This window comes from Martes martes, assembly GCF_963455335.1.
Source record: "Martes martes genome assembly, chromosome: 9".
Classification (NCBI taxonomy): Eukaryota; Metazoa; Chordata; class Mammalia; order Carnivora; family Mustelidae; genus Martes; species Martes martes.
Window position 1 is genome coordinate 25,972,617 of NC_137896.1, and position 24,203 is coordinate 25,996,819.

At 45.2% G+C, this 24,203-nt stretch overlaps 1 protein-coding gene and 1 pseudogene across 2 annotated transcripts; both read right to left on the minus strand.

The window, feature by feature from the left end:
• Positions 1-1,805: 1,805 nt before the first annotated feature.
• On the minus strand, positions 1,806-9,036 carry DEFB123 (defensin beta 123; the record flags this gene model as incomplete). Its single annotated transcript, XM_080813862.1, has 2 exons — positions 1,806-1,951; positions 8,979-9,036. 2 exons carry the CDS (start codon positions 9,034-9,036, stop codon positions 1,806-1,808), a joined length of 204 nt encoding a protein of 67 aa, XP_080669988.1.
• Positions 9,037-12,590: 3,554 nt separating this feature from the next.
• On the minus strand, positions 12,591-17,253 carry LOC308349054 (small ubiquitin-related modifier 2-A-like; annotated as a pseudogene). Its single transcript has 2 exons — positions 17,194-17,253; positions 12,591-12,928 (listed from the first exon to the last, which is right to left on the minus strand). The product of its transcript is annotated as a small ubiquitin-related modifier 2-A-like (transcript).
• Positions 17,254-24,203: the final 6,950 nt, after the last annotated feature.

Sequence of the window (24,203 nt, forward strand, 5' to 3'; positions counted from 1 at the left end):
TAACTAAAATTTAAATTAAAAAGCAAATATTGGGGATGCCTGGGTGGCTCAGTTGGTTAAGCCGCTGCCTTCGGCTCAGGTCATGATCCCAGAGTCCTGGGATCAAGTCCCGCATCGGGCTCCTTGCTCGGCAGGGAGCCTGCTTCTCTCGCTGCCTCTGCCTGTCTCTGCCTGCCTCTCTGCCTGCTTGTGTGTACTCTCTCTCTCTCTCTGGCAAATAAATAAAATCTTAAAAAAAAATTGTTAAAAAAAAAAGCAAATATTGCTTTGGCCAATGGGATTTAAGAAAGCATGATAACAGAAGTTTGAAAATGCTGCATATTGGGGCTTACCCTCTTAGACCTAGCTATCCATGTAAGAAGCCAAGGTGAACTTCCTTGAAACAGAAAGGTCACATGGACAGAGATGCAGTCAGACATATGGGTGACCCCAGATGAGAAGACCAGAGGAACCACTCAATTCACACACAGAAATCTGAGAATGAATGAATAGTTGTTATTTTAATCCACTAGGTTTTAGAGTGATTTGTCATGCAGCAATAAAAAAATGATATAGTATTTCTCTGTGTATTAGTTTAAATTATACATCCTTTTAACCTTTCCCTCTAATTAGTTTAACATGTTTGTAATAGTTATTTTAAAGTTGTCTGTGAAGGGGCGCCTGGGTGGCTCGGTGGGTTGGAGCCTCTGCCTTCGGCTCAGGTCATGATCCCATGATCCCAGGATCCTGGGATCGAGCTCTGTGTCGGGCTCTCTGCTGGGTAGGGAGCCTGCTTCCCCTCCTCTCTCTCTGCCTGCCTCTCTGCCTGCTTGTGATCTCTGTCTGTCAAATCAATCAATCAATCAATCAATCAATCTTTAAAGTTGTTTGTGAAGTCCAACACCTGTTCCACGTTTGGATTTGCTGCTATTGGCTATTTTTAGTCAATTGGTTATGTCATGCATCTTATTTTCCTTCCTTTGTCAAGGTCTTTTAATATCTTTCAATCGTATGCTAGAAATTGTATTTACAGGAACTGCGGAGTGTAGAGTAAGTATTGTTTTCACTCAGGGAGAGTATAGCTTCTGCAAACCAAGAGAGCGACGTGTTCTCGGTTCTCCTCGGGTTTGCATACAGGTACAGAGGAACATTTTGGAATTTCAAAGTAATGATTTTTTAAAAGATTTTTATTTATTTATTTGAGAGAGAGAGAGCACAAGCAGAGGGAATAGTAGAGGGAGAGGGAGAAGCAGGCTCCCCGCTGAGCAGGGAGCTGACCATATGGCTCCATCCCAGGACCCCAGGATTACAACCTGAGCCAAGGGCAGAGGTTTAGTGGACTGAGCCACCCAGGAGCCCCTTCAAAGTAATGATTTATTATTAGATGATCATGAGGTTACAGAGATGAATAATGACTAAAGATGGCTAGTCAGAGCACAATAGAATTATCGAGAACAATCTGAGTTAATCTCTGAAAATGAACACCCTGCTACCTTAAAAAATTCTAGGAACATCAGGATACATAAACACACTTTTCATCAACTCATGGAACAATGATATCATCATATGTCACATAGATTCTGGAAGATTCCACCGCACACTTGTGAGAGAATGAGACTGAAAAAGGCAAATACTCTCTTATGGTTATTGTTACGAAAATATTTTGACTTCACCTGAAAGGGGATTTCCTGAGAACTGCTGGGGTAGACAAAGAGACGAACACAGAGATCAGCCACACATGTTTATTGACAGAATTTAGGAATCCCCTGCGGTCCAGGGACAGGGCAGCTCCATCTGCGTTTTCAAGGCTTCAGGCTTCAAAGAACTTAAAATGGCCATAGCTTTTCTCTTGGCTGGAACTTGGGCTTCACACAGCACAGTTTATTATTGGTACAGTAAACATAGGCCCTTTCTCTCTTGGAGCATTTCTGGCGGCATCTGCCATGAAGATTCCAGCATTTCTGGGTGCCGCCTGACACAAAAAAGAAAGAAGAATGGAGGCAGTGTCAGCCCTGAGAAGAGGTATTAAAGCAGGTCTTCAGTTTCCCTTGTCTTTGACCACTGGCCTCCTTTTTCTTTCCTTCCCTTTTTAAAAATTGGGGCAAAATACAAAGAACATAAAACTTACTAGGGCAAGCATTTTATTTTATTTTTTTAAGTTTGATTATTTGTTTATTTATGTAATCTCCCACCCAATGTGGGGCTCAAACACATGACCCCGAGATCAAGATAGCATGCTCCTCCGACTGAGCCGCCAGGCACCCATCAAGCATTTCAAAGTGCATGGTTCGGGGGCATTAAGTATATTAACACTATTATGCAACCATCACCACCATCCAGTTCCAGAACTTTCTAATCATCCCAAAGGGAAACCCTGCACGCCTCTCCCCAGCCCTGGGCAATCACCAGTTTGCCCTCCACTCTGTTGATGTACCTACTATGGACATTTTATGCCAATGGAATTATGTACCACGTGGCCTTTTGCGTCTAGCTTCTCTCACTTAGCGTGTTTTCATGGGTCATCCATACTGGTTGTTTTTTGGCTTTGTTTTTGGCTAACATTCCATCACTTTTTTCTTAATTTTATTTATTTATTTATATTTTTGCCAAGGTCTAACATTAAGAGGTGGCTGTACTTAGGTTTTTTCTCATTAATTACAGTTAAGTACACATAATATAAAATTTGCCATCTTAGCCATTTTTAAGCACACAGTTCGACGGTGTTAAATACATTGCGGGTAGCCATCATCACCAGCCACCCGCATAACTCTTTTCATCTCATAAGACTGAAATTCTTTTTTTTTTTTTAAGATTTTATTTATTTATTTGACAGAGATCACAAGCAGGCAGAGAGGCAGGCAGAGAGAGAGGAGGAAGCAGGCTTCCCGCTGAGCAGAGAGCCCGATGTGGGGCTCGATCCCACGCCCCTGGGATCGTGACCTGAGCCGAAGGCAGAGGCTTTAACCCACTGAGCCACCCAGGTGCCCCAAGACTGAAATTCTTTTACTCATTAAACAGTAACCCCCATCCCATTTTCCCCTTCCCTGGAGCCCCTGGCAACAGCCCGTCCATATTTTTGGGGGGCCTTTCCTGTCCCAGGATCTTGATCAATCAACAGACTGCAAGACTTGCCAACACAGCTCCCGAAAGAAGTGTTCTGACAGTTTTGGGGGTGGGATGGCGCCCATGACCTCAACCTAGAGGCACACGAATCTGGGACAGTTTTTCTAATCCAGCCACAGGTTTTGCAGCGGTTAAAGATGAAATCCTGCTTGAACCAAATGCGGACCTGTACACCCTTCTCTGTTCTGAAAAGCCCCACGCCTGCTCCTACTCGGGTCTTCAGGGGCTCTGGCAGCTGAATGAAGCCTGGGACCTCCAGTTGTGTCTGTTAAACCATTTTCTTTAGGAAGTTAAAGCCCTGACTCTTTTCTATTTCCTTCCTTTGTAAGTTAATTTTAAGTTTCATTAATTTGTAAATTTTATTATTTCCTTCTTCCTGCTGTAGGTTTTGACCAAGTATATTTTGTGATCGGGAGTAAGCTCTCTTTGAGACAATCTTTTGATCAATACAGGGGAGAAAGTCTAGGTGGAAATCTGTGCTTCATTGAAAAAATGCATTGTCTGGAGCAGGGGTTCTCAGCTGGGGTAATTTGGCTCCTGAGGGGATGTTTGGAATGAAATGTGTGGAGACATTTTTAGTTGCTGCAACTGGTGAGAGGTGCTATTGGCAATTAGTCAGTAGAGGCCAAGGATTCCGCTAGATATCCTACAATGCATAGGACAGCCACAACAAAGGACTATCTAGCCCAAAGTGCCAAAAGGTCAATAACGGTCAGTAGTGTCAGTCATGCTTGGTCTAGATAGACCACAGTCTTTAGGGTTATCTGATTTGATTATGTGGGAATTATTTTACGACTCTATGAGCTATTGATAAACAATAGTAGGGCAAAAATAATTATTTCTCTAGGGGTGCCTGGGTGGCTCAGTGGGTTAAGCCTCTGCCTTCGGCTCAGGTCATGATCTCAGGGTCCTGGGATTGAGCCCCGCATCGGGCTCTCTGCTCCGCAAGCAAGGAGCCTGCTTCTCCATCTCTCTCTGCCTGCCTCTCTGCCTACTGATCTCTCTCTGTCAAATAAATAAATAAAATCTTTAAAAAAATTATTTCTCTCTATTTTCAAGTATATTCTTTTGCATAGAGGTTCAGTGGATTCCCTCTCTTCCCCTGCACCATGGTGGGGGGGGGACCAATTTCTTTCTTTTTTTTTTTTTAAGATTTTATTTATTTGACAGACAGAGATCACAAGTAGGCGGAGAGGCAGGCAGAGAGAGAGGAGGAAGCAGGTTCCCTGCTGAGCAGAGAGCCCAATGTGGGGCTCGATCCCAGGACCTTGGGATCATGACCTGAGCCAAAGGCAGAGGCTTAACTCACTGAGCCACCCAGGCGCCCTGGAAAACCAGTTCCTATTTATGCTTTGATCCAGTTATAAAATCTGCCTTGTTCTCTCATTATGAGTTATATAAAATCTTTAACACAAGCTCATATGTACATATAAGTATACATACATATATATGAGCCAGGAATTTTTTTTCAAGGTTTTATTTATTTTATTATTTGAGAGAGAAAGAGAGACAGAAATAACGACAAAGAACATGAGTGGGGAGGAGAGGGAGAAGCAGGGACCCCAACGTGGGGTTTGATCCCAGGATCCCGGGATTATGACCTGAGCCGAAGGCAGAAGCTTAACTGACAGAGATACCCAAGCAACCCTAAGTTGGTTTTTTTTTTTAATTATCTTTTAAAACTTCTTTTGAACCCTGAGCAGACTACCATCACAAGAACTAGGTTCTGAAAAAATATACTGAGAGAAATCTGACGTGTGATGCAGACACTGAGATGGCTAATGGGTGTTCCTTTCCGGATTGTATGAAATGGAGCTTGGTGGAAAATTTGACCCACCACAATAAAGAAAACCCATAGACTCTTGTTCTTCTTCTTTTTTTAAAAGATTCTGTTTTTAAGTAATCCCTACACCTAACATGGGGCTTGAACTCAACCCCATCAAGAATCACATGCTCCACTGACTGAGCTAGCTGCTGCCCCGGAAACTTATCATCTGTTCTGAGACGACGCTGGTGGAGAAGTTTGAACTGATCAGTGAGGGCAGCTCCAGTATATGTCCCACCCTCCAGCTTAATAACCCTCAGAAAAACAGCAAAAGTGGGACAGGAAAAGGAACCACTGTCTCAGGGACTCTGCACGGCTGCCCAAATCTCGAGGATTCGAATATGTACTCACTTCTGTCTGCCTTTTCTGTGGGGGACCAGAGGCTTTTCCTTGCCAGAAAGCAACAGTGTTTCCTGTGTCTAAAAACAATTGTAGTTTGTCTTCCTATTTGGGAAAGCCTACCCGCCTTTCTAGTGACCGAGGTACTCTTTTTCCTGGGACATTAATTAAGGAAGGGCAGTTTTGCCAAAAATCATGCCGTCCTTATCATTCTCAACCCTCAGAAAAAATAGAAAGAACTTGCCGTATGTTGAAATTAAAAACTAAACTGATAGAAGGCCCTGAAGAGCCTAAGTGACTCATAATTTGTTCGTGGGTCCAATGTTTACTGTTTTTCTCCCCCCAGCAAATTGTAGAAGGCCACGATACCTTGCCCAGCATCTTTTCCTTTCCTTGCTGTACAGTTGGATTAAGTTGGAACAATTTATTGCCTTTTCCCGTCAGGAATCAAACTCTCGCTCTTGAACTCAGTGGTTGGGGATGCGTATATTCTTCTGCAAAACACCTGTTCTCACGTGGTGATGAAAAGAATTGTGCAAAGAAGCTGAAAAACTTGGAATCAAGCTAGATGAGCTTACTAGCCCTGGGGATAGGTTTTATATGATGGCAATTTCTAGGGAAACTGGAGGGCACTGGAGAAGTTCAGGGCAGCACCTGAGTTTTCCATGTGCTCCTTCGTGAAGTCATCAGAGCCGCTGACAATGTCACTAAAAATACTACCATAGTCTTTTGACAATTCTAGGAGTTCCAGAAAGCCATTGTGCATCATCAGCTGGGATTAGACATCATCTTGCCATGTGAGGGAGACATATGTGGAATTGTTGGTAATGTCTGCTACATTCATATTTCCCAGAAAGCTTTCTTTCTTTCTTTTTTTTTTTGTTTAAAGATTTATTTATTTGACAGACAGAGATCACAAGTAGGCAGAGAGGCAGGCAGAGAGAGAGGAAGGGAAGCAGGCTCCCCGCAGAGCAGAGAGCCTCATGCAGAGCTCGGTCTCAGGACCCTGGGCTCATGACCTGAGCCGAAGGCAGAGGTTTTAACCCACTGAGCCACCAGATGCCCCCCCAGAAAGCGTTCTGATGTGTGCGTGTGCGTGTGAAGGCATCCACGTAAGCAACCAAAGCATTTGTTGAGTGAACCATATAGTCTGACTTCTAAGACTCATGAGTTTGTTTCTGGTGGCTTTTCCTGGATATTCCCAACAGGACTCTGGTCCTGGGTGCACACTTTTGTTAGTGATGCTTTTTCTCCTGATAGGAATACCACTCACTGGGGCGCCTGGGTGGCTCAATGGATTAAGCCTCTGCCTTCGGTTCAGGTCATGATCCCAGGGTTCTGGGATCGAGCCCCGCATCGGGCTCTCTGCTCAGAGGGGAGCCTGCTTCCCCCTCTCTCTCTGCCTTCTTGTGATCTCTCTCTCTGTCAAATAAATAAATAAGTAAAATCTTAAAAAAAAAAAAAAGGAATATCATTCATTAAGTGTGCCCTATCATGTCTAATCAAGATCACTTTGAATAGGAAGTATTAATATGAATTCATGAGATACTTTATATGTATTCAATGTGTTGATTTTCCCACCCAGTTCTGTCTACTGAAAAGACGTAGAATGAAAGACTAATTTAGTAGGATTGAATATCTCTAGCATCTAGATCATGGTTCTGAAATACCACTTCCCTACTTAGAAAAACAACAACAACAACAACAACAACAACAACAACAACAAAAACCCCAGAGCTTCTTGAAGAAATGAGGATTTCAAGACTGGGGCAGGAATTGTACAAGATGAGCCTAGAATGTCTTGTCACCCCAGATAAACAGCTACAAACCAGTGACACTGCTTTTGTCACTTAACAAAAGGACAAAGTCTCAAGTCGCATCTTTCAGAAATTTTGTATTTGAAATCATATGGGCAGGACTGGAACATTACATTCTTTCTGGAGGAGCCACTCTCTCAAAACAGAAAAGTATCCTTGATTTCAGAGCCAAGGGCAGACTGTCAGAGAAGGGATTTTGGGATACGAAATTCCACATCTCTCTTCATTTTGTACTTTCCATGGAAATGAAACCCTGAATCCGTTTCTCAGTCTTGGCCTGGTGTTAATCCCTTTTCACATGAAGTCTATTAAACACTATTTCACAGAGAAAGACATATACCATATGATTTCACTCATATGTGGAATTTAGGAAACAAAGCAGATGAACATAAGGGAAAGAAAAAAAGAGAGAGAGGGGAGCAAACCCTAAGAGACTTTTAACTATGGAGAACAAACAGGGTTGCTGCCTGGGCTTTTGGGGCGGGGGATGGGCTAACTGGGTGCTGAGCATTAAGGAGGGCACTTGTGATGAGCACTGGGTGTTGTATGTAAGTGATGAATCACTAAATTCTATTCCTGAAGCCAATATTACACTGTAAGTTAACTACAGTTTAAATAAAAAACTTGAAACAAAACAAAACACATAACTTCATTTACATTTTACCCAAACTCTGTCCCTCTCCTTAATCCTATAGAAACCTTATTTGTTCCGTCTTTTGTCCCACAGTTCCTTTATTGTGTATTTTCCTTTGCTGTGCCAAGTTAATATGTCTAACTCCACCGAACTGCGAATGTGTTTCTTGTGGTGTCTCTAAGCTGGGCTTTCACAAGGAAACAAGGAAACTATCACAAACCAACGGGGATATATGTTATAAGGCTACCAAAAGTCAAAGATGGGACAATTTGACTTTCTGCAGCGATAAAGATTGCAATGAATAAAAATTCATCAAAGATATTAAAAACTATTTTGTCACATTTGGGGGAAGCTTCATCCAGCTGGGCCGGAGGGGCGGAGAGTGAGGCCAGGGGTAGAGGTGGGGGATGGGCAAGTCTGAACATGGCCCGAACCGGTTAGTCTTCCCATGGCCCCCTCATCTGGTAGTCAAGGCCCCTCAAGACCTGGACCTTGAATGCTTCCTCAGTTTCCCCCTCACCAGGCCCCTAACCCCAATGGTGTGCCAGTTTTCTGAAGGCTCCACACTCTCTTCCACAGCTGGATCTTTCTTTGCTTAAGCTGATTTCTGTCTGGGCCACCCTTCCTGCTTCCTTCTCTTCTCCTTCCCCTTCTAATCTCAGCATACTTTTCAGGACTCAGGGTATTCCGTCAGGAGGACTCTCCTGGCCCTCAGACTGGGCTGGTCCCTCCCATGTGCACCTCAGATCCCTAGACCCCCTCTGTCAGAGGTCATACCATCCTGGGTCATAAATGCCCTTCGTTGTCTCACCTAGGGCCGTTTTCATTTATCTCTGTGGCCCTAGGCTCCAACACAGGGTCTAGCACAGAGGCAGCAACAGTGTATGTGAGTTTTTCTCTCTGGTTGAGGTGGTTGTGATCTTTACAAAGCCGAGAACATTCTGGGGGCTATTGGTAAAAGGTCCACGGTTGCCCTCTTCTTCCTGCTTCTCCCGAGCACCCCTTCCATTCTTTCTCAGGTGCAAGACCACCTGCACCTGCTTCCTGAGGGGGCACAGATGGATGGCACGGCGGGGCCAGAAGCTCTAAGTGTCGTGGTTGGCACCTAAGCTCTGGCACCTGCTGTGGGCGAGGGCGCCTCCTCTCCGTGCTTCCAAAAGGGGAGCTCCCGAGGCTGGGCAGCCCATCCTCCCAGGCCTGGGGATTCCGCGACCAGGTCTCAGTCTGCACACCCTGCCCCTCCCCAGGGGGTCCAGGTTACCTGGCGTGAGCTGGGACAAGAGCAGCAGAGCGGCCAGAGTCAGCAACAGGAGCTTCATGGCTGGAAGTGGCCCAAGGTGAGGCTGCAAGTCCGAGGGGATGGCAAAACGAATGGGGCAGGGCTCCGGCCTCTCTGGCTGGAGGTCCCTTTGTTCAGCGGGACCGATGTCACCCGCACGTGCCCTCAGCCGCCCACGGCTTCGGCCCCCGCGCTCCCCGAGCCCAGGGTCTGCAGCCACACACTCCGAGCTGGCACGCCTCCTGCGGTCATTTGGTCAGTGGGGGTGGGGTGGACTGGGGGGGGTGAGGGGGGGGCAGGCAACCGGGTCCAAGGTCCTTCCACAAGCTCTAAACCGCCTGCACCGAAGGACCGCCAGGGGGCGCCACGCACGCGGAACGCAGAGGGGCTGGGGAGACCTCGCCCAGAGGGTGACGGCACCTGCAAGTGAGCCCACCTGGCGTTCCAGGCAGAGGAAGTCGGCCCTGAGGCTTACGCTGGGGTTGAGAGTGAGAAACATGATGTGACCAGAGGGAAACCGGGAGAACGGTGGTGAGAGATGAAGCTCCCAGCACCAGCCTGGCCGTGCCCTCCGCCATCCTTGGGCCAACCGCGCCATGTGCCCTTTACCCCTGGGGGCAGGTCTTCTGGACCCGGGCCGAGCCCCTCCTCAGAGATCCAGGAATCAGCTGTTGGAGTCCCTCCTCTGAACTCCCAGATCCGGAAAGTCCCTTTGTCTCCCTTTCTTTCTGTAGTCACTCTTCTGTTTTCAGGGTTCCCTTGTGCTTTCAGTCTTCCAACAACGTGTGACCAGTTCCTTGAGTTAAACATCCTGTTGCCTTCCATTTCCTGACTAGACGCTACCCTCACTGGCGTCAAGGGTGCAAAAGCATATATAGGGTTTACAGGACAAAATGACTCCAAAACTATTTCCATAGGGCAACAGAATGAGGAGGTTGAAGACTGAAAAATAGAAATAATGAGGTCAGGAGGTATAAACACCTTTTTTTTTTTTTTTTAAGATTATTTATTTTAGAGAGAGAGTGCGCTAGCGAGTGTGGTGGGAAGGGGCTGAGGGAGAGAGAGAGACAGTCCCAAGCAGACTCCCGGCTGAGTGCAGAGTCCAGTGTGGGACTGGATGACATGGGACATGATCCCAGAACGCCCAGATCACGACCAGAGGTCGCCACCTGAGCGGAAACCAAGAGTCGGTGGCCCAACCAACTGTGCCACCCAGAGTCCTCCAAACAACTCCTTCTGAAACCTTGATGATGAAGAAGAGTCAGTGGGGAGAAAGGGACACAGTGCCTAAAGGCTAGAAACCTGCCACTATCGTGTTCACTTCCATTAAGGAGGCTCATCTCTTTAAACAATGTGTTCCCTGAGGTTTGATCTGGGAAGGAGCAGAACCGTTATCAGTATTAGGGGCCAAGGAATTAAACTTTATTCAGAGTTTATTTATTTATTTGATGGACAGAGACTATAAGTAGGCAGAGAGGCGGGCAGAGAGAGTGTGAGAGAGAGAGGGAAGCCAGCTTCCTGCTGAGCAGAGACCCTGATGTGGGCCTCTATCCCAGGACCCTGAGATCATGACCTGAGTCAAAGGCAGAGGCTCAACCCACTGAGCCACTCAGGTGCCCCAGAATTAAACTATTCAATTGCAGAAGGAGCTAGGAAAGTGAAGATCTGTTCAGGATGGTAGTGGGGTCGCCAAGGGAGCTGGTGTAGAAGTCTGAAAGACAATGGACAAAAATACAAATAGACAATTCCCGAAAAGGAATTAAAAGAATCGTGAACATTTGAAAAGATGTTCAATATTACCCATAATAGGACTTTTAGAAAGCTATCTGTTGTGGATTGAATCACACGCCACCCCCCAGTCCCTGAAAGAGATGTTCAAATCCCAACCCTAAGCATCTGTGAATGTGGCTTATCAAGAAATAGGGTCTTTGCAGATGTAATCAAGTTAAAGTGAAGTTGTACTGGATCAGACTGGGCTGGGAAAGGAAGGAAATTTGGACAGAGACCCTCAGGGAGAAGCCATGTGACAATGGAAGCAGAGACTGGGGTGACACAGCTGCAGGCCAAGGGACACTAGGCAACTGCCAGAAGCTAGGAGAGAAGCACAGAACAGATTTTTCCCTTGGAGCCCCCAAGGAGGAAGCAATCCTGCCAACACTGATTTTGAACTTCTAGTCTCCAGAAGTGTGAATAAATAAATAAATAATCTTTAAAAGGAAAAAAAAAAAGTGGGGGGAGGGGCACCTTTAAAAAAAAAAAGAGGGTGGCTCAGTCTGTTAAGTGTCTGCCTTTGGCTCAGGTCATGATCCCAGGGTCCTGGGATTGACCCCAAGATGGGCTCCCAGCTCAGTGGGGAGTCTGCTTCTCCTTCTCTTTCTGCCCCTTCCCTGCTCATGCTCTCTCTCTTTCAAATATATAAATTGAACATCGTAGAAAAAAAATTTCTGTTATTTTAAGTCACCCAGGTTGTGGTCCTTTGCAGTGGCAGTTCTGGGAAATGGATACATCATCATGTCAAGTTTATTATTACTAAGACACTAATGTATCTTTAGGTGTTTATGACAATGAACAAGGAACATTGTTGTTTCTGCTCAAATGGAAACGTCTGTGCCCTTGTTCCTTCTTTTCTTTTTTTTTTTTTGTTCCTTCTTTTCTAAAGAAAAAAAAATCTCCTACAGGTCATTTAGTATACAAACTTTTTCTTTTTCTTCTTCTTTTTTTTTTTTTTTTTTTTTAGCAAGAAGTTTATTTAAACAACAGATGCTTAACTTGAAGGGAAAACGATCTAGGATTCATTTCTTTTTTTTTTTTTTTAAGATTTTTATTTATTTTTTTTGACAGAGAGAGACACAGCGAGAGAAGGAACACAAGCAGGGGGAGCTGCAGAGAGAGTGGGAGAAGCAGGCTTCCCGCTGAGCAGGGAGCCGGATATGGGGCTCCATCCCAGGACCCTGGGATCATGACCCTAGCTGAAGGCAGACGCTTAACGACTAAGCCACCCAGGAGCCCCTGGGATTCATTTCTTTTAGAGTAATTCATCTGTGCTTAAAGCCATTGCCTTACATGTAACAGCCATGTACAAAAAAGTTATAACATTGTCCTTGGTTTTATAATGATAAATGAAAACCATTAAAATTCTCCAATTGAACAAGGTATGCAAGGATTTTTATGTTGCCTTTTTTTTTTTTTTTTTTTTTTTTTGGTTAAACAGTGAGAGAAAAATAACTTACCGGAATAAAAAGATAAGAGCTGAATGAACATGCCACGAATAGAGAGAGGGGGTATTTTCACAGAGGCAAAATACAGACAGAAAATACCCCATAGGATGGGATATTTTCCCGATCCCTTCTCCATTTGATGTCAATTAAAACATACCCTTGGCCATTTAGTTAAAAAAAATGCAAAATGCTTGTGCACATACACAGTTACCTCATGTACAATAAAGGATTGGGGAAGGGGACAATGAAAGAATCAAGAAAATGATACTGTAGTAGTCAGGATGTGGTGAAACCAAATTGCAGTTTTCTCATGGGGAACGTCTTCCTGGTCTGGAAGAACAGAGTTGAGTTTTAGAGTAAATAACAGGTTCCCTTCTTAGTAGACACCTGTCTGCTGCTGGAATACATCAGCTGTATCTTCATCCTCTGTTTCCAGCTGTGCAGGTGGGTCTGCTTCATTGATTGGCTGCCCATCAGATCGGAACCTGATCTGCCGCACAGACAAACCCTGTCGTTGACAATGGGCTTTCACGAGTTTACTGAGTGGTGTAGCGTCTTAATCTTAAACTGCACCATGGAACCATCCTGCCTCGCCACCATCAAGTTGGTAGGACCGTTGTTCTCAATCTTGACTCCTTCCTTGGGCTTTTCAATGGTCGTGGTGAGTGCCAGAGTCTCAGGTGTCACTTGACCAAAGAGGTGTCTCAGGTGCTCCTGGAGTGAGCACCGAGCAGCACCAGGAGCGACAGCACGGGGGCGGGTTGGGGGGGGTCAGTGCATGCGCGTTGGAGGCACGAAAACTTTTAGTGTATTCACTTGCTTTCTTTGAGACGTTGAATTGGCCTCTGAAGACATAAAAAAGAAAAAAAAGAAAAAAGAAAAAAAGAAGGATCGCATGTTTTAGCCCATCTGCCCCCATCTCCAACTCCAGCCAAGGAAGTTGTTGAAAAAGAGGACATTTCTGCTGCATCTTTCAAGTTTTGAATAAATATGGAAATAAGAGGTGCTAAGGGTTAATGTTGGGAAATGCTCCAAGTGGGACCCCGGCATGCTTTGGGCTGCACGGAAGCCTCTAAGGCTGAATGCCACTGTGGTCTGGACAGCTCCAAGATTCCAGGAAGCCGACTGCGAGAAGAGGCTGTTGGTAGTGGTAATGAGGGGCTGTTTATAGCTTTTCCAGAAAGATACCCAGGCTGGGGTGGCTTCCTTAAAACATTTGCCTGGGTCTCCAACACCACCTTGTCGGGGGTGCAGGTGTTGTCAGAGGCAGCATCTGCCGGCGACCACAGATGCACTGGGGGGAGCCTGGTAGCCCACGGGGCACCTTAAGGTGATGAAGAAACCACAAGTGTCATGGGCAGGCAGCCTGGTCTTTACACAAACACGGGAGCACCAGCCTCCCAGGACTCCTCAAAATACGGCCACTCTTCCCATTCAGGGTACCGTAGATGACCCGTACTGTTTGTTCCAGACATTGCATTCCAGGCAAAAGTGAAAAGACAGGACCTCTGTTGGCAAAAACATGACATTCAGCAGCATTCCATTCGCCTTGATTTTCAGCATCCAGAGAACAATGTCGTATGAGGACCAGCTTGATCCCTACAGCCCAGCTCTTCCAATCTGCTCGTCGGTGAGACCAAAGCCAAGAGAGGGAACCAGTGTCCTTCCCCGGGTCCCAGTCTGCACTGGGAGCTGAATATTTTCACTTCTCTCTCCCTCTCAATGCCCAAATCCTCCCTGACACAGAGCAGGGGATGGTGGGCCCTCTTAGAGAGGAAAAAAATTTGATAGACATGTTCTTCCCGAGTTCTGAATGAATGTCTTTCCTTCTCTGCTCTTTTGCTCCCAAATTGGAAAACAACGTCGGAAAAAAGGAGCTTACTTCGAGTACATTCCAGCCATGGTAATGATGGAATTCTAGACCGGATAATGCAAGACTCTGGGGCCATAGTAAATAAAGACTGTGTATGAGTGGAGTCTTGGAGGGTTTTAAGTTGAGTTATAAAAAGGGCTGACATATATTAAAACAATCTTTCTGGCTGTTGTGGGATTTCTCCTTGCTGGTCTCTAAAAGGCGAAAGTGGATAGAGGGGGGTGTGTCAGCTCAGGGATGTTGGTCCCACTGTGGGTATGGGGTCGGGGTGATGACTGAGAGCTCTGAGGGACGCAGGCTGTTCCAGGGCTGAGCGCAACCTGGGAAACTGAGGCGGGTGTAAATGGCGTGTTTTCCAGTTGATTAGAAGGAGCTGAGAGTCCAGACCTCTCCTCCTTGGCTTGTCACTTCGTCTGACCAGAGACTAGTCTCTGAGTCTGAAGTGACGAAGCCCTTTTTGCCAACTTTGGCTGTCCTGGTGCTCTTGTCCCAGGTCATTTCAGGTAACCCAGAGCTCTTCAGGGGAGGGATAGGGTAGAGAGTGGATCTCAGCCAGGGCACTCCGACGCCTGGGAGGAAGGGCTGGTGGGGTGGCAACGTGAAACACCACTCATCTGGGAAAGAGGGAAGAGCCCCCAAATCCTGGGAGAGACCCTGCCCTACCATTTGCTAGCTCTGTGACATCCTCAGCAAACGATTTGGCTCCTCTGAGTTTCAATGTCTCATTCTTCGGTTTAGAATAATAAATCAGGTTGAGGGCTCAACATGAAACAGGCTGAAATTTGATGCAACAAATGTAGCCTCTTTATTTTCTAAGCCCTGATAAGAGGAGAGCTGGCACTCAGCCTTAGGCGCCAAGGGTAACTTCCAGATTTTTCTGTCAGCCCCCACTCCCCCAAGACCTCCTCTCTTTGGTCAGCTCCAGGGGTCAGGGGAGGAGGTCTGGTGTTTGAGGAGAGTGGGGGAGGACAGAGAACGCAGGAAAGAAGGGAGGCAATAGCGACCTCTTCTCACACTAGTCCCTGAAATCACTTGGCTTTCGCACTGTTCATAGCTGCCTTAGGGAAGACAGGATCTCACAACCACCATTGCCTGTCTGTGCCAGTCCCTGTACCATACATAGCCTTGGAAAGGTTTTACGAAGTGAAGAGTCCTTGTCAAACTCGCCCAGCCCAAGGTGGTAGCACCAAGTCCTCTTTCCAGTCTGACAGAAGCTTCTACTCCTGCCACCCTCGGCATCGCTCCAATCTTTCCACAGGGTCAGGGTCTGAATGGATGGCTTGTGTCTGTTCATGTCAGACACATGCATGAAACACCACTTGCATGGGGAAGAGGGAAGTACCTCCAAATGCCGAGTTAGACCTTGCTCCACCATTTATTAATTCTGTTCTAATTTACTCATTTCTTTTTTCCTTTTCTTTTTTAGAGAGGGAGAAAATCAGGGTGTGGGGAGGGGCAGGGGATGAGAGAGAGAATCTTAAGCAGACTCCGCGCCCAGCATGGAGCCGGACACAGGGCTCAGTCTCACGACCCTGAGATCATGACCTGAGGTGAAATCAAGTGTCTGATGCTTAACTGACCGAGCCACCCAGGTGCCCCCAATTTACTCATTTCCTAATTTGAAATCATATATTAGGTTGAGGAGTCAAGACTGAAATTCTGCTGTGCAACAAATGTAGCTTCTCTATTTTCTAGAACTCATCTGAATTTTCCAGAACTTCCCTCCCACTGACGGGACAGTTGGCTGGGGCGGGGGACGGTACATAAACTCAGAAGATAATTATATTCATCTTGTCCAGTTTAAAGCAGCTCTTAGATGAATTTATTCTGCTTTGGGTAAATGTTTAGTCTTCCAGTGTCTCTCCTTTTACCTGTTCCCCTTCTCCTTTCCATGATTGCTGAACTTAGGGAGTAGTGAATATGCCTTTCTTTGGTTAAATAATTTATTTGTTCAATAAATACTGGGGCAGGTGCCAGAGACAGAGCAGTGAACCATCCCACCAACCAACCAACTAACTACCAACCAACCAACTTACCCACCTACTAACCAATGAACCAACCACCAACCAACCAACCAACCAGCCAGGCAAAATCTCTGTTCTCTTGGTTCTGTGGGGAAGGCGATGAGCAGAGTTAAGAAGGAAAGAGGTAGCAAATGTCAAGGGAGGCGGATTTGCAATTCAAAAAGGGATATTACCGGAATGTCTCGCTGAAAAGAGAACATTTGAACAGAGACTTGAAGGAAGGGCGGGGGTAGGCCATCCAAATGTGTAGGGAAGAGTATTCATTTGTGAGCTCAACTCTTTACATTTTTTTAATTTTTAATTTTATTTATTTTAAATTAAAAAAATTTTAATAAACATATAATGTATTATTTGCCCCAGGGGTACAGGTCTGTGAATCGCCAGGTATGAGCTGAACTCTTAACATAAGAGACACTTCCCTGCATCTCCTATTTGGGTACCTTAGGATTTAGAGGTTCAGAGAGGAGAGGCAGGCTCAATGCTTGACTCTGTCTTCGCTTGTCAGCTCGCAAGATACTGAATTCATTTTCTCTCAGTCTCAGTTGGAGAAGTTAGTTTTTCCTAAATATCATTTTGGACTCCTGGCTCTAAGCTGTGAGTCCAACCTATTGCGACGATCTCTATTGAAATGGCCGTTGTCCTATTCTTGACAGTGGGAACCTCTGTGTGAGTGGGAAACCCGGCAGTCTGAAGCCCAGGTTCCAGCCAGATGTGTCGCAGAAGCGAAAAGGTTCTCGAAGCCAGAGGGCACGAAAATGAAGAAAACCCTGCCCTGAGTCTGACCTCAGCAGATTCTTGAGCTTTATTAAAATACCTTTGGCTGTTTTCTGTATTTGTCTCTTAGTACAGCTAATCAAACTCAGGTAGAAGAAGCTTAGGTAAGGAAGTACGTACAGGAGAGGAAATGGACCTACTATGTGCTGGGTGCACCCGTTCCCTTATCTATTCCTTTAGACCAACCTGAGAGGTAGTTATGGCTCTCACTTGTATTTCATATATAGGGAAACTGAGCTCAGACCGGTGGGTGAAGTGATTCACCCAATGCCATTCGCATAACTAACACGAGGAGATGCTAGGATTACCTGCTGGGCTGCACACAGGCTTGCAAATAGCTCCTTGCCTCCTGGACTGTCGTCACTCATATGACTAGAAACACATATTGTATTTATGTATTATTATGTATGTATTTACATCTCCAATAAAAAGCTGGCATAGACAATGTGACAAGGGGGTCCTATGTTCTGGGATTGTTATAGAAGCTGAAGAGTTAAGCAGAAATTCTTAGTCCGTTGTTTCTCTCCATGTATATTATTTTAATTTTTTTTAACAATTTTATGTATTTACTTGACAGACAGATCACAAGTAGGCAGAGAGGCAGGCAGAGAGAGAGAAGGGAGGAAGCAGGCTCTCTGCTGAGCAGAGAGCCGATGTGGGGCTCCATCCCAGGACCCTGGGATCACCGAGCTGAAGGCAGAGGCTTTAACCCACTGAGCCACCCAGGTGCCCCTATTTTAAATTTTTTTAAAGATTATTTATTTATTTATTTGACAGAGAAATCACAAGTAGGCAGAGAGGCAGGCAGAGAGAGAGAGGGAAGCAGGCTCCCCGCTGAGCAGAGAGCCCGATGCGGGGCTCGATCCCAGGACCCTGAGATCACGACCTGAGCCAAAGGCAGAGGCTTTAACCCACTGAGTCACCCAGGTGCCCCTAATTTTTATACTTAGTTGAAATTTTCATCAAACCCACACACCCACACGCTTTTCAGAGTCAGCTTTGAATAAGAGACTATAAGAAAGTATACGTGCCACACATCTCTCTTTCTCCATTTCTTGCTCTCCAAAGACAACCACGTTCATATCTTCTGGTTGTTTCTTTGGATGTCACGTCCATATCTATAAATAAGATGCTTACTTGCTATTATTATTTTTTTTTCAGTTTTAGGTATTACCCATCAAATTCCTGCTCTGAAAAGGGAGAAGTTAGCTATCTGTCATCTCTGAGTATGTCCAGACTCATTAGGTATCTTATCAATTTTATCTGCTTGGAGACCTGGCTCCTGGACCCCCACACCTGCTCCACACTGAGGTGGGTGCCTCCATGCCTGCTGACCTGGGGTCCTCCTGGGTCTCCATATACATCATCCTGGAAGATTCTCTTTGATTTCCTTCTGAGATGAACACCTGCTTTCCAGATCCAAGGCCTTTCCTGATCTAGTCCTTTACTTACTTCTTCTGGAAACTGTCTGACCTCAAGGGACCAATCTCACACTTAGCTAATAGTGTGGTCACTCATTCCATATTGGAAATGATTTTCTCTCAAAATTTTGAAGGCAGCACTCCATGGCCTTCCAACATCTAGGGTCATCACGGAGAAATTGGAGGCCCTTCTGAAGCTCGTCTTTTGTATATAAACTGTGCTTTCTCTCTGAAAGCTTTTATGATGTTCTCTTCACTATAGGGTATTGAAATTTCATGATGATGGGCCTAATTTTTTTGTAGGATTATTTGAATCAGTTCTGCTGAGTTCTCGCCATCAGTCAGGAGACACAGGCCCTTCAATTCTAGGACTTTTTTCCTTGACTTATGTCTTTGATGATTTCCTGCCCTTTGTGTTTCCTGATCCTGATTTCTGGAATTGTTATTTTTCCAGTGTGGGATTCCCTGACTAATTCTCTCATTTTCTTCTATTTTTCCCTACTGCTTTGATCTTTCTCATTTAATCTAATTTCTGGAAATTTTATTTTTGTACTTTTATTCACTTAAGTTTTTTTCCTCATTCTTTTTTTTTCCTTCTTTTTAAAAACAGTATCCTATTCTACTGTCATGGCATTAATAGCTTCTCAAACAGGGAAGCCTTAAAGTTGAGACCCAGTAGAGAAAGAGTTCAGGGGAGGCTGAGCAGAGTTTTGGTCTAGGAGAGAGTGTTTGCCACTTTGTGTAACTGACACAATGTTTTTTTGCAATATATGCTATTGTTTTATTACTGATATTATTATCAGCGGTGATGGATGCTGCTGATGCTTTGACCAGACTCCTTCGTGGCCCGGGGCACCCATTCCCCGTGCTGCATTGGGTGTTGCTGTGAGGGTCCCAGCTGCCCCCTTTGCAGCAGAACTGCTTCTGGACAGATGGCATGGGCGCTGCTTTGCCTTGAGGCTTCTAGCACCTTCCCCTCAGGGGCAGTGTGTTACCAAGACTGACTGATACAGAAATACACGAGGAGGGTCTCCTTGCCTCAAGGCAGGACCAGCTCTGGTACAATTCACACTGCAGGTTCCCTGTGAGGTTAGACTAAAGATGCTCTCCAGCTGGGACCACATCCTTCCTTAGCTCCTTCTCCTGTCCTGTCTTGTTCCCTCACTCTCCTTTCTCCTTAAGAAATCATGAGCACCCAAATCCCTCTTTCAGATTCGGCCTCCAGGGAAATTGGACCTAAAACAACTTATTTGACTGATCAGAAAAATTTCAAGGAGGCTAAGTGATGCATGCACCACACACTTAATAGGGGGGCAGACCTAGGAGATTGCCCAGCTAGGTCTACTCCCAGTGCCTCGGCCCTTAACCACGACGGGATCCTACCTTTTCGACCTGCGCCTTGGTTTTCTTAGGTTCCTGGTTACTAGTGGGGGTTCAAATCAAAGGACCACATAAGTTTTCTCTCAGACCCAGAATATATTCTCATTTGGAGGGAGGACTTGTATAAGCAAGCTACTGGGCCTTCTCCTTCTTTGAACATCTCCTTTATTAAATCCTTGGGGGATTTAATAAAGGATGAAGTATTTAATAAAGTATGAAGATTTAATAAAGGATGAGAAGTATGTTGAGAGATCTCACCAGAAGAAGAGAGCATGCTGCCCTGCTTTCAGTGTGGAGAGAAGAAATTTGGGATGATGAGCTAGGAAAGAAAAGACCCAAGAGACCCGTGGTAGCTGTCTTCCAGTATTTGACGTGGAGCTGTTTATGCTTTCCTTCTCCATGGCTGTTTGAGGGCAGAAATCGGGATGATGGGGAAATGTTGTGGAAGGTACATTCTGGTTCAGTAGAAACAACCTCCTAACATGACAGGAGTCCAGGGATGGAATGTGCTATGTTGCCATACTAATTTTTCCATCACTGGAAGTGTTTTGAGAGAAAAGGTGAGGGTTGTTTAGAGTGAATTTTTGCTTTTGATACAGCATAGATGAGACAGCCTCTTAGTTCTGATTTCTAAGAATCTATGCTCAAAAACGAAAAAAAAAAAAAAAGGCTCCCTATCGTTGACACCAAAACAGCAGAAAACTTTTTAAAAACAAAAACTTGCATGGATTTCCATGTATCTCAAACAGATCAAAGGGAAGATGCTCAGGTTAAAGCTGGAAGGGAGAAGGGAGGAGGGACAAGGGCCCTCCTCCTTCTCAATTTTCTGATCTGGACCCCAGAGCCAAGTCTAAGTTTCTTATCTTTGCATTCAAGACTTTAAAAGTCTTAGGGCTATGCAATTCTGCAACATTATGTGAATGAACTCCCAGCTATAGGCATGCATTATTTTTTCAGTTTCCAAACGGCTCACAAGCATGTCGGCCGCCACTGCTCTGTTCCCACCACACCCCTACCTTCAGTACGCTCTCACACCCTCCCCTCTGCCATTTCTCTGAAACCTGTCTTCCTTCAAGGCTCCAGGAAGTTCCTCCACCAAGCTTTGCTGACCACTCTGGACTTTGTTGGTTGTCCATTATCTATTCTATTGGAATTTTCTTTTGTTTGTTCTTTGTTTTTTACTTTGATGCAGCACAGACAACTGTATTTTTTTTATTCTTGTGGCCATTCCTCCTGACCACTGTGATGATGTATTATTTCCTGCTTTCCAGATTCCAGGCCTGTGGTGGGATCGTACTTCTTGTCCCTCTAGTGGTTGGATGGGGCCATGTCACGGTTGTAACCCAGGGAGTTACACACGCTGCCTCTTACTTCCAAGGTCCAGGCATGTAAGGAGCAGTTCAGGACCCACCAGAGCTGTTTTTTCTCTGCTGTGGTGATCAGCAACCATTGAGGGGCTATCCATCAGTCTGGATTCCTGAGTAAGAAGATGCAAAGCAGGGTCTCCAGTCAGCTTGCAGTGGACACGCAGCACGAGTGAAAAATAAATCTTTGTTCTTCTAAGCCACCAAGAGTCTCCCCCCAAGCCCTCCTTCACCCCACCCCTGTGTCGTAACCTCCTTTACTCTAATACAGTTCGCTATTAGGGGACAATATCCTACACGGTTTTGTATTTCTGATGCTCAACAGAGTACCTTGTTCATAGTAGATGCTCAATCAAGCTCTGATTCATTTAGCAAACATTTCTGAAGTGTTTTTGGGAGTTCATCTAAAAATGATTGCTTTCCATTTTCCTGTAGAAGCTGTAAGCATTTTAGGGACAGGAACACCCTTAGATAATTCCTCTGCCAGTGTGTCCCGAGCACCGGTCCACAGGAAACTGAAAATGGCCTGCATAGCGGGGATCAGTTGTGGGGTGGGGGCAGTTAGAGAAAGATGTTCTAGGAGGGATGGAAACATGACACGACCTGGAGACAGCAGTGGTCGATTCCCGGGAAAGAAGACAAATGAAATGATGCATTGAGAGAAAGAGCAGCTTCTAGAAATGTCTGGGCCGTGGTAAAGAAGCAGTGAAGTCATCTTGGGAGGCCCAAGAGAGCTAGAAACAGGGATACCCTTGGAAGCATGCTCTGATGACTCTTCTCCCCGAGGGCCAAAGGAAAGATACATTGTATGTGCTTCAGACCCAGAGGACAGATCTGTCCTTAAGCCTGCATTCTGGGTAAACACTCTGGATCTTAGACTTGAAATTCGTTTAGGTAGTTTTGAAATTTTCAACCTTGATTTGAAAAAGCACAGGGGGCAGAGAGGTCTCAGGATCGCTGACTATCTTTGCCCCCTTTCTGGAACACTGACGGTGTTGACAAGGGAGGAGCCAGGAGAGCTGCAGGGAGGAAAGAGGTCAGCCGTCAAACGCTCCAAGAGGTCAAGGCAGATGAGAATTCCTGGTAGATACTGACAGTGACCAGTCAGCAGGGCTCTTCTGTGTGCCAGACTCTTCTATTCTGTTCTAGGGGCTTTACAAATATTACCTTACTCATCTTTACAGCAAACCTCTGGGCTCAGCAGCATTGTCTCTGTATTAGGAACGACAAACTGAGGTTCAAAGACATTAAGTGGTTTGTTCAAAGTCACATGGATAGTGATATATATACATATATATATCACATATGTGATATATATATGTGATATATATATGAATATTACTCAGCCATAAAGAATGAAACCTTGCCATTTGCAGATGTGGCTAGAGAGTGTAATGCTGGGTGCCTGGGTGGCTCAGTGGATTAAGCCTCTGCCTTCGGCTCAGGTCATGATCTCAGGGTCCTGGGATCAAGCCCCGCATCGGGCTCCCTGCTCTGCAGGGAGCCTGTTTCCCCCTCTCTGCCTACTTGTGATCTTTCTCTCTCTCTTTCAAATAAATAAATAAAATCTTAAAAAAAAAAAAGAGAGAGTGTAATGCTAAACCAAATAAGTCAGAGAAAGACACATACCATATGATTTCACTTCTATGTGGGATTTAAGAAACAAAACAATGCAGCAAAGGGGAAAAAAAGAGAGAGGCAAATGGAGAAACAGACTTAAGTCTAGAGAACAAACAGATGGCCACAGGGCGGGGGGTGGGGGTTGGGTGAAACGGGTGATGGGGGTTAGAGCACACTCAGGGGTGTTGTAAGGAAGTGCTGAATCACTGTATTATACATCTGAAACTAATATTACACTGTATGTTCACTAACTGGAATTTAAATAAAAACTTTTTAAAAAGTCACATGGTTGGTAAGTGGTAAAGTGAGGATTTAAATCCAGATTTGTTTGGTTTCAAAGCATTCTTTTTTTTTTTTTTTAAATTCCTGCACACTGGCCATTCTTGGTGATAGATGGTCACCCATCATTTCCAGATACTTGAAGAAAAAGTGCCAGCATGACCACTGCCATCCCTAACCACACGTAGCACCAGGAGCCATCGGGCTGGAAAGTAATAGACATAACGATAGAAAGCCAGAAAATCTCCAAGCCTCACGTGGACCAGGAGTCTCATCCTCTTTCCCCACCACCTTCCTTTTCCCTTCACCCCCCAAAACTGCAATGAAGCAAAATGTAGATGGAAATGGTCTTTTTATGCGAGTCTCTTCTACAGCTGAAAACCAGTGTTGATGGTGTTAAATAATGCACGTAATGGATTCAGGTCATTCCTGCATTAGGCCACTAGTCTGCGAATCAGCATCCCCGAGGAGAACAAGCACACAGGGTTATGATGAAGTTCTTTATGGGAGGAGAAGGAGATCTGGAAACAGTTTAGTGTAGGAGAAGCTCTGTGCCTTTAAGTGTTCTTTGGATGTACAAAGGAAGTCCCTTCAGGACTAAAGATTCTGCAGGAGTGGGGCTCCCATGAGTCACTCGCCTCTCTCTCCAGTCTTTCACGACTCTAGAAACAGTCTCCTTCCTCAAGAATGGAAGAAGTTGTGCCTTTGGTTTTTCCCTGAGCCTTGTGAACTCAAGTGGCACCATGGGTTTCTTTTCAGCCACCCTTTCTGGAAGGAAAGGAAATGCGTTCCAGTCCACAGGGCTGATGTCCTCACTAGTAATCCTTAGAAGAAAGCTTCTCGTCAAAGAGCACTTTTTTCTTTGAGTTTTCTGTTGCAACGATTGATTTATTTACAGCAAATTTGTCATTGTTGGTCTTAGGCGAAGCCCTTCTCTTGTTTGATTTTTACTGATTTATTGATTTTTATCCCCACAATCAACTCCCATCCATGTCCTGCATAGGCAACTCCTCTAATGTTTTAATATGTACCTTTTTAGAGTGTATGCACTTTAATTTTATGTAAGTGGTTCTAGGTCATGTATTTCATTCTGTTGCTTATCTTTTTTTTTTTTTTTTTTTTTTTTTTTTTTTTAAGATTTTATTTATTTATTTGACAGATCACAAGTAGGCAGAGAGGCAGGCAGAGAGAGAAGGGAGGAAGCAGGCTCCCTGCTGAGCAGAGAGCCCGATGCGGGGCTCGATCCCAGGACGC